This window comes from Hyperolius riggenbachi, chromosome 7, assembly GCF_040937935.1.
Source record: "Hyperolius riggenbachi isolate aHypRig1 chromosome 7, aHypRig1.pri, whole genome shotgun sequence".
NCBI lineage: Eukaryota > Metazoa > Chordata > Amphibia > Anura > Hyperoliidae > Hyperolius > Hyperolius riggenbachi.
In genome coordinates this window covers 213,344,035-213,355,160 of record NC_090652.1, presented here as the reverse complement: position 1 = coordinate 213,355,160, position 11,126 = coordinate 213,344,035, and the positions used below count along the sequence as shown (strand labels likewise).

The following is an 11,126-nucleotide window of genomic DNA, read 5'->3' as shown; positions in this document are numbered from 1 at the left end:
TATTCAGAGAGGGGCATGGTGAGTCCGTGGCAGATTTCATTTTTTTTTGTCGCAAGTTAGCAGAAATGGAAACTTTTTTTTTTTTTTTGTCACAAGGTGTCATTTTCCGCTTACTTGTGACAAAAAATATCTTCTATGAACTCACTATGCCTCTCAGTGAATACTTTGGGATGTCTTCTTTCCAAAATGGGGTCATTTGGGGGGTATTTATACTATCCTGGAATTCTAGCCCCTCATGAAACATGACAGGGGGTTAGAAAAGTCATAGATGCTTGAAAATGGGAAAATTAACTTTTTGCACCATAGTTTGTAAACGCTATAACTTTTACCCAAACCAATAAATATACACTGAATGGGGTTTTTTTTAATCAAAAACATGTTTGTCCACATTTTTCGCGCTGCATGTATACAGAAATTTTACTTTATTTGAAAAATGTCAGCACAGAAAGTTAAAAAAATCATTTTTTTTCCCCCAAAATTCATGTCTTTTTTGATGAATATAATAAAAAGTAAAAATCGCAGGAGAAATCAAATAGCACCAAAAGAAAGCTTTATTAGTGACAAGAAAAGGAGCCAAAATTTATTTAGGTGGTAGGTTGTATGAGCGAGCAATAAACCGTGAAAGCTGCAGTGGTCTGAATGGAAAAAAAGTGCCTGGTCCTTAAGGGGTAGAAAGACTGTGGTCCTCAAGTGGTTAAAACCCTCATGCATTTAAAAAGCATGTCAAACATTCATACATGTTCTACAACGATATACACTCAGGCAATTATTTCAATTTATTTTTAACCAGTGTTGCACACTTCATGAATTTTAGCACCATATATAAGATACATTATCAGAGAATACAATTATTTTCTTGTAGCATTTCAGAACCTGAAGAATTATTCTGATTCACAACATCTTTGCCAGGCAGTAGGCTTGTCTTTTCCAGCCACATGGCATCAATTAGTACTACTACTGCTCATAGTACTTAAATTTTAAAGATATATGTGATATTTAAAATCACAATACAGTATTTTTCATACATCAATAGACCATGGCATGAAATCTGCAGGGTCGTCCTTTTTAATCTGAAAAACAAATGCAATAATCATTACATTGTTAGCACATGTTATGATATTGTTTTTAGGCTTCAGAACTGCAATCCACAACATACTGTATTTGACATGTTTTAAGGATATAAACGGATAAAGTTGCAGCACATACACTATGAACCAACTGGCTCAGCCTGGACTAGCGAAGAAAAAAAAAGTGGGCACAGACAAGTAAGAAATTTTCTTAGTACAATATGTGCTTTTGTGCCTTGATTTATGTGCACGCAAGTGTTCAGGGACATAACTAGAGGGAAGCAGCCCCTTTCAATCCCAACTACTAACCTTCCTTTCCTCCAATACAGGTGACTAGATTTCAGATCAGATGTCTTTGTGGCTACACTTATGGGTGTGAAGAGCATGGTGGCCACACTTGTTTTATGACCCTTGTGAGATGGGCCCCAAGGCCCTGTAGGACACCAAGGAAAGGCAAAGGAAGGGGTGTGACTATTGGGGGGAGGGGGGCTATCAAAGTGTCGATGGGGCGGCCCCATGAATTGTAGTTATGCCACTTAATGTCTTTTCATAGGCAGAACCTAAAAAGCCTCAGCGTGAATCTCAGGTGCATGCACATAAATCGGTCTAAAAATCTCCATTATTGTGTTGGCATAGGAGCAGGAGAGCTACAGCATGCAGCAAGACCACAAGCAACGGAAGCTATGCTCCTTCTGTTGGTGGCCAAGAAATTCAATGTGAAAGTAGGTGCTGAGGGGAGTGGTCAGTTTACATTCAAACAATCATTAACTCTGGTGTGGGTAGAGTAGGGACCTTTCGAACCGAGGAAACCTCAATGCTGGTGAAAGGGTTTAGCACAATGTTTTTGCATGCAATTTATTTTGGAACCAAATATCCTCCATTAGTGCATCGAATACAACATTCTAGTTATTTTTATCATTACTAGAGTTTCAGCTATGTAATGCGGTAAGTGTAAAAGAACCCTTAATAAACACAATTCAAACATGCCTGGCACTGGTATGTAGCTTTATTCAAAAACCGCTGGCTGAAAACTTATTTCCACTTGACCTGAATTACGGCCATTTTCTGCACACGATTTTGTATGCAGAAAGGCAGCCTATTGAAATCAATAGGCTGTATCTGAATTGTGTGTGCGGTTGGGGTTTAATTATGCATGCTGCAGTTTTTTAGCAGAACGCAACTGAATTTCAGCTGGCATAGCAAGGCAATGGCAATTTGGATGCAAATTTGCATCAGCAGGGATGTCACATCTAATTCGTAAATGAATGCGACGCCCTAGTGGAAATGCAGCCTTAAAGGATACCACAACTGACATGTGGCATAATGAGATAGACATGGGTATGTACAGTGCCTAGCACACAAATAACTATGCTGTGTTCCTTTTTTTCTTTCTCTGCCTGAAAGAGGTAAATATCAGGTATGTAAGTGGCTGTCTCAGTCCTGACTCAGACAGGAAGTGACTACAATGTGACCTTCACTGATAAGAAATTCCAACTATAATACACTTTCCTAGAAGAAAATGGCTTCTGAGAGCAAGAAAGAGATAAAAAAGGGGGAAATTCTTATCAGTGAGGATTACACTGTAGTTACTTCCTGTCTGAGTCAGGACTGAGTCAGCCACTTACATACCTGATATTTACCTCTTTCAGGCAGAGAAAGAAAAAAAAGGAACACAGCATAGTTATTTGTGTGCTAGGCACTGTACATACCCATGTCTATCTCATTATGCCACATGTCAGTTGTGGTATCCTTTAAGAGTTAAAATGCTTGTGCAATCCGCATACAATTTCAGTTGTACTGACTTTCAGTTTTCATTATATAAACACAACCCAAAGAAGCATCTTGAAGAACACTTTCTGTGTGTAAGGCCCTGTATTATAGTTAAACTGAAATAGAAAAATGCTAGCTACACAGCAATATATAAGGTATTACCATATCAGTGAATTTGTCTCCACAAGCCATCCGTATCCTCTCTGGGGTTGCTGGGCTGTTCAGTGTAAAAGTGCTGGACAGGCCTCTTTCTCTACGCACCGTTATTAATGCATCTTTTATTGCAAAGAATACAACAGACCCCAAGAAAACAGCAGCCTCTCCAATGCCCTACATCATGGATAAAATAAAAAAGATTAAAAGTGACTCCAGTACACTTTAGGCTGGGCTCCTACTTGAGACCGAACCATGAACGGCAAGCGGGACGAAAAGTCTGGTGTCTGCTCCAATAGTCCATTGTGGTCAGGCTGGAGCCCAGGCAGGATGCGTTTCAACCATAGGCTGTATGGCAAATGCATCTGCCTGTCCGGGAAAATCACGTACAGCACAGAATTACGACCTGCTTACCGCAACAGATCCATTGCAGACTGACACGTTTCAATGGATCCTATGTATAAAATAGGATACCTTCACTGTCAGTTTTGCAATGTGGTAAAACATTATCTGCTCAAGTGGGAACACAGCTTTAGGCCTCTTGCACACTACATGCGATTCCCATTTTTTTAATCTGATCCGATTTTTGATTCCGATTAAAAACATACTGCATGCTGCTACGTTTTTTAATCTGAATCAAAAATCGGACATATACAAAAATTGGAATCGCATGTAGGGTGCAAGAGGCCGTAAACATAAATTCTACTCACAATTCTACTAGCTGAAATACTGAAAACTGTGCATTCTCTCTATAGCCATTACATTGCAGAGTAATTTTGCATGTGAACTCACTGTTTACACAATTCTACTGCCTGTTCACATCTCTGCTATTCTAGCTCGCTGCATGCAGGCTTTGAATGAATATGTACGTTATAACGCACACAGTGTCTATTGCAGTTCACCTACAGTATAACTAATGCATTTCGCGACCCACACAGTGTTAATCAACAGCTTTGTATTCTGACATTCATGCTTTGCCATATTTAATAGGCTGGATATAATGTAGGAGGTGAAAATAAACAGATAAGATAAACAATTGTATCTATCCTCTTCCTAAAAATGACTTTTTAAGATATCCTAGTTTTATTTTATATTCAAATCTACTTTTTAAGTTTTTACTGTTTCATTGACTCAGCTCAGTGGCACATTTATTGAAGTATGCCAGAGCTGAAATATATGAACTATTGACACTTTTAATCTCTTTTTCTGTCAGAAGCCATTTTTTGCTGGGAAAACTGAAAATTGTATACTTACCTGAGGGTAATTTTCCTTTCTTGATGCATCCATGGCAGCATGGGTAACGGGGGCAGGGCCACTACCCATTTGTGCTGCCATGGAGGCATAAGGAAAGTGTTTTATGGCTGTAATTCCTTATCAGTAAGGGTTATGCAATGGTCTGACCCAGTCCCAACCCGGACAGAAAATGTAATTTGCATACCTAATATTTAACTCTTTCAGACAGATAAAGACAAAAAGGAACGCAGTATAGTTATTCCTGTGTTTGGCACTACCCATTCAGATGTCTATCTTATCATGTCACCTTATGTATGCTTTACCACTTAAAACGTTGTTTGCCCCTGTTAACAGCAACAGGAAATTTTTAATCTGTCATTCGCGCGGCCGCTGCCATGCACGAGTACCCACCTAGACTGTTACCCACCTAGACTGTTACCCATTTGTGATTGGTGAACGGGAACATGTGGTCCCTGAACCAATTAAAGTGCCTGTAAGGAAATTATCATGTCTTTAATGAGAAGCCAATGATCATGCCTGTAACAACACTGCCTGTGTGCTCTGAATTCTGACTCCTTGGTATATGAAACCACAGACTCTGACTCCAGGTGCCCAAAAGTTCTCAGACTCCTCGACTCCACAGCCCTAGTAGGGCTATGGAGGGAGTACAAAAATCATCCGACTTTGACTCCTCAGTTTATGAAACCATCATCTCCGACTATTCAAATCTGACTCCACAGCCCTAATTTAACAAATGGACAAAAAAAAAATGTGTGGGTTTTATTTGTAGTAGGCTGAGCACCACAGGCGCTAACTGCACCTTCGTCGATCATAGCACAGCACTACATTGTGCCTCCACAGATAAGTAACTACCAGTAAGTGTTTGACTTTTTGCCACAAAAAAAACCAAAACACTGCCACAACGATCAGACACCTCAGGCGGCATGTCCCCTTAGGGACAAAAAAGGAGGTGAGTCTGATCGCTGGGCTCCATAGCTGGGCTATGCAGGAGGCTGAAAAGCCTGCACAGCCCAGCTTAGCAATAAACAGCCTGGTCAATAGGGGGGTTAACACTGCGGTCGTCAAGTGGTTAAAGTGGAAAACATAGAGAAATGCACTCTGTATGTATTTAGAGCGTTTCGTCAGTCTAATTCCCCCTTATTTATGTGCAGCACGGTGGCGTAGTGGTTAGCGCTCTTGCCTTGCAGCGCTGGGTTCTCGGTTCGAATCCCAGCCAGGGCACCATCTGCAAGGAGTTTGTATGTTCTCCCCGTGTCTGCGTGGGTTTCCTCCGTATACTCCGGTTTCCTCCCACATCCCAAAAACATACAGATAAGTTAATTGGCTCACCCCTAAATTGGCACTAAACTTCAGTACTTACACTACATAATACATACATAGACATATGATAATAGTAGGGATTAGATTGTGAGCTCCTTTGAGGGACAGTGACAAGACAATATATATACTGTACAGCGCTGCGTAAGATGTCGGCACTATATAAATACTAAATAATAATAATAATTATTATTATTTGTGTCTAATCACAAATTGTACTTTGATTTTTCCCGTGTCACCTGACTGCCATGGCAGATACGGCAGACAAGCTCATTTGAAAGAGCAGGATGTTAACAGCGAAGAAGTGGGACAACTAAAACTATGAATTTTAGAAAAGCAAAGTTCAATCAACTCAAGCAGGCACTAAGTTTGGTGAACTGAGATAATGTACTAGAAGGGAAGGACACTGAAGGGAAATTGCGAGGTTTTAAAATTATTCTCAATCAATATTGTAATATATATATATATATTTATATATATATATATATATATATATCCCATATGGAAACAAAATGTCTAGGAATTAAAAAAAAAGCCCTCTATGGATGAATGGAAAGGTTTGAGATACAATGAAGTGCAAAAAGAATGCCTATAAGGTCCTAAAACAGGAGGAGACCGAGGCTGCATTAAGCAATTATAAGGAGTGCAATTAAAGTTGTAAAAAAGAAATTAGGCTGGTAAAGATTGAAGCTGAAAATCAAATCGCTAGGGATATCAAATCTAACCATGAGAAGTTTTATAAGTACATCAACTCTAATAAAAAAAAAGAATGGTTGACTGTATTGGACTCCTAAAGGATGAGGGTGGGAACTTAAAGAGACTCCGTAACAAAAATTGCATCCTGTTTTTTATCATCCTACATTTTCCAAAAGCTATTCTAATGTGTTCTGGCTGATTGTAGCACTTTCTACTATGACAGTCTCTGTAATAAATCAATGTATCTTTCCCCTGTCAGACTTGTCCGCCTGTGTCTAGAAGGCTGCCAAGTTCTTCAGTGTTGTGGTTCTGCTATGAACTCACCCTTTCTGGCCCCTCTATGCACACTGCCTGTGTGTTATTTAGATAAGAGAGAAGCTGCTCTAATCAGCTGGATAAATCGTCCTCTGAGCTGGCTGGGCTTTCACATACTGAGGAATTACAAACAAGGGCAAAGCTGTTTGCAGGAAGAAAAGAGCAGCCTGAAACTTCAGTGCATGGGGGAAAGAAACACACAAATGATCTCTTGAGATTCAAAAGGAAGGGTGTGTACAGCCTGCTTGTATATGGATGTATTTTCTATGTGTGGACATACTGTACATCAACCTACTTCCTGTTTTGGTGGCCATTTTGTTTGTTTACAAACAAACTTTTTAAAACTGTTTTTAACCACTTTTAATGCGGCGAAATTGTGACAGAGGGTAATAGGAGATGTCCCCTAACGCACTGGTATGTTTACTTTTGAGCGATTTTAACAATACAGATTCTCTTTAACAGTGGATGACCAAGGTAAGGTGGAGTTACTAAATTCTTTCTTTGTTTCTGTCTTCACAAGGGAAACATCCATGTTGCACATTACAGATGCAGAAGAGTCTCAATCTTCCAATAGTAATCATACATATTTTAAGCAGGAAGAAGTGAAGGCAAGACTAAATAAATTAAAAATAGACAAGGCACCTGGCCCGGATGGCATGAATCCTCGGGTCCAAATAGAATTAAGTTCAGTTATCGATAAACCCCTTTTTCTCAGCATCAGCGTGGGCTTACTAAAGACAGGTCCTGTTTGATTAACATGCTCAGCTTTTATGAGGTAGTGAATGCTAATATGGATATAGGGAATGCTGTAGATGTGATATACTTGAACTTTGCAAAGGCCTTCGACACTGTTCCCCACAACAGTCTGGTGCAAAAGTTGAGGATGCAAGGACTGGGGAAGAGTCTGTGTGCATGGATAGGGAACTGACTAATGGACAGAAAACAGAGTTGTGGTCAATGGGTCATATTCAAAATGGGTGACTGTTAACAGTAGGGTCCCACAGGGGTAGGTACTGGGTCCAGTGCTCTTTAATTTATTTATTAATGATCTAGTAGATGCAGTAGAAAGATATGTTGCTATTTTTGCAGATTATACAAAATTGTGCAGAATCATCAACTCTCAGGAAGATAGTGACATATTGCAACAGGATCTGGACAAGATGGCTATATGGGCACATAAATGGCAGATGAAATTCAATGTTGAAAAATGTAAAGTCATGCATTTTGGTCGTACCAATGAACTAGCACCACACAAAATAAACAGGATACATATACTCATCGACAACAAGTTAATCGTATTCAATGCCAAGCCTCTGCAGCTAAAGCTAATCAAATTTTGGCATGCATCAAAAAGGAAATAAAAACTCGAGATGCTAGCATAATATAGCCCTTGTCTAACTCTAGTAAGGCCACATCTGGAATATGGAATTCAGTTCTGGGCGCCGCATTACAGGAAAGATATTGCAGTTTTAGAGCAGGTGCAGAGACGAGCAACAAAATTGATACGAGGGATGGAAGGTCTCACTTACCAAGAAAGGTTAGATAAACTGGGTTTATTTAGTCTAGAGAAAAGACGCCTTAGAGGGGATCTAATTAACATGTATAAATACATCAGAGGGCAATATAAAAGCTTGGCGGGCGAGCTTTTTGTCCCTAGGCCTTCACAAAGGACTAGAGGACGTGATCTGCGCATGGAGGAAAAATGTTTTAGCCATTTATTTAGGAAAGGGTTCTTTACAGTAAGAGTGATTAACCCCCCTGGCGGTCTATTAAAAACCGCCAGGGGGCAGCAGAGCAGTTTTTTTTTTTTTTTCTAAATCATGTAGCGAGCCCAGGGCTCGCTACATGATAGCTGCTGTGCAGCGGCATCCCCCCGCCCTCTTCGATCGCCTCCGGCGATCTCCGATCAGGAAATCCCGTTCAAAGAACGGGATTTCCTGGAGGGCTTCCCCTGTCGCCATGACGTCATCGACGTCGTAACATCATTGGGAGACCCGATCTACCCCTCAGCGCTGCCTGGCACTGATTGGCCAGGCAGCGCACGGGGTCTGGGGGGTCGGCGGCGCGGCGAGCGGTGTGCAATCGGCGCAGAGCGGCGGCGATCAGAGGGCACACGCAACTAGCAAGGTGCTAGCTGCGTGCTGCAAAAAAAATTTAATAAAATCGGCCCAGCAGGGCCTGAGAAATCCCCCTGCGCGGCATAGCCCGTGCTCAGCACGGGCTTACCGCCAGGGAGGTTAAGATGTGGACTGCATTGCCACAGCATGTAGTTAGGGCAAATTCTATAACTGCATTTAAAGGAGGCTTGGATGCTTTCCTTGCGATGAAAGACATCCATGGCTATAATTACTAGGTAATGCCCATTGGTGTTGATCCAGGGATTTTATCTGATTGCCATCTGGAGTCGGGAAGGATTTTGTCTCTTTTGGGGCTAATTGAACCATGCCTTGTAAGGGTTTTACACCTTCCTCTGGATCAACAGGGATATGTAAGGGAGCAGGCTGGTGTTGTAATTTGTTGTTGAACTCGATGGACGTATGTCTTTTTTCAACCCAAATAACTATGTAACTATGTAACAAAATGTCTGCTTCCATGAAAACAGGAAGTAGAAACAGTGCACATTTATTGCAGGATTTGTATCAGCTGTAACAAATAAATATATCTTTTTTAAAGGTTGTTATGCTGTTGCATATCTTTTAGAGCAGAGAGGAAGTTCTGAGTTCAGGTCGACTTTACTGTTGATTATATATATGTTACCTTAGAAGAGTATATAGTGGTTGGATTCTCTGAGGCAGGAAGAAGAGACACATTGAACTCTGGAGGAATATCATAGACAGTAGGTATCTTGTATTCTCCTGGTCCGTATGCTAGAAGAGCGCCATCTGGAGAGTATTTCAGTTCCTCTAGTGTATACAGCCCAATACCTTGGACAAAGGCTCCTTCAATCTAAGGATGAACAAATAAAATATTCACCTTCTAATTTAATATGACATTTTATACCTTCCAGCTTCTCTTTCTTAGTTGCAAATGTAGCTAAACATTTTCTTCACGTATCCTATGCTGCTACTGTCAAGCCTGAAGAAGCAAATAGACACAACACTAATGAGCTGCATCAGTACTGGTGAGAGGTTCTCCAGGACCAGAGGCAGAGAATCCAAGGTGCAACACCCCCCCTTCCCGAATTGTGCCAGCACCAGTATAGGCAGCCAGATGTGCCCCACCCAGTATTAGATAACCCCCTCCCCAGTATAGCTAGTCAGATGTGCCCCCAGTGGCTCCCTCTCCAGTATATCCAGCCAGATGTTCCTCCAGTAGCACCCTACCCAGTTTTACTGTCAGATTGATTATTTCCAAAATGTCCGATTTGCTTTCCGATCGATTTCCATTCACTTTAATAGGAAATCGATCGAAAAGCAAATCGGACATGTTGGAAATAATCGATCTGACAGTAAATCTCATAGTGTGTACCCAGCATAAGTTATGTGACAATCTGATCACATGACAAGTCTAGGATGCAGCTTTGTCACTGTGCATATATGATATACAATATATATATATATATATATATATATATATATATATATATATATATTTATAGGTAAACAGTAAAAAAAAAAAAGATTAAAAAAGGAAAAAAATAATATTCAAAAACATAAAATTTTGCCCCAAAAAATAGATCAATTAGAACATTTATAAATACAGGATCTTCTCAAAAAATTAGCATATTGTGATAAAGTTCATTATTTTCTGTAATGTACTGATAAACATTAGACTTTCATATATTTTAGATTCATTACACACAACTGAAGTAGCTCAAGCCTTTTATTGTTTTTCTTATTGATGATTTTGGCATACAGCTCATGAAAACCAAAATTTCCTATCTCAAAAAATTAGCACATTTTATCCGACCAATAAAAGAAAAGTGTTTTTAAAACAGAAAAAGTCAACATTCAAATAATTATGTTCAGTTATGCACTCAATACTTGCTCTGGAATCCTTTTGCAGAAATGACTGCTTCAATGCGGCGTGGCATGGAGGCAATCAGCCTGTGGCACTGCTCAGGTGTTATGGAGGCCCAGGATGCTTCGATAGCAGCCTGAAGCTCATCCAGAGTGTTGGGTCTTGCATCTCTCAACTTTCTCTTCACAATATCCCACAGATTCTCTATGGGGTTCAGGTCAGGAGATTTGGCAGGCCAATTGAGCACAGTAATACCATGGTCAGTAAACCATTTACCAGTGGTTTTGGCACTGTGAGCAGGTGCCAGGTCGTGCTGAAAAATGAAATCTTCATCTCCATAAAGCTTTTCAGCAGATGGAAGCATTAAGTGCTCAAAAATCTCCTGATAGCTAGCTGCATTGACCCTGCCCTTGATAAAACACAGTGGACCAACACCAGTAGCTGACATGGCACCCCAGACCATCACTGACTGCGGGTACTTGACACTGGACTTCAGGCATTTTGGCATTTCCCTCTCCCCAGTCTTCCTCCAGACTCTGGCACCTTGATTTCCGAATGACATGTAAAAGTTGCTTTCATCCGAAAAAAGTACTT

At 40.5% G+C, this 11,126-nt stretch overlaps 1 protein-coding gene across 1 annotated transcript in view; it reads right to left on the bottom strand.

Moving 5' to 3' along the window:
- Positions 1–763: 763 nt before the first annotated feature.
- LOC137524809 (aldehyde oxidase 1-like) overlaps positions 764–11,126 on the bottom strand; it is a 198,592-nt gene continuing 188,229 nt past the window's right edge. The window contains exons 33-35 of the mRNA XM_068245134.1: positions 9,330–9,518; positions 3,000–3,167; positions 764–1,070 (exon numbers count right to left, since the gene is read on the bottom strand). Coding sequence (XP_068101235.1) covers positions 1,020–1,070; positions 3,000–3,167; positions 9,330–9,518 — 408 coding nt within the window. The 3' untranslated portion in view covers positions 764–1,019. The remainder of the gene's footprint in view (positions 1,071–2,999; positions 3,168–9,329; positions 9,519–11,126) is intronic.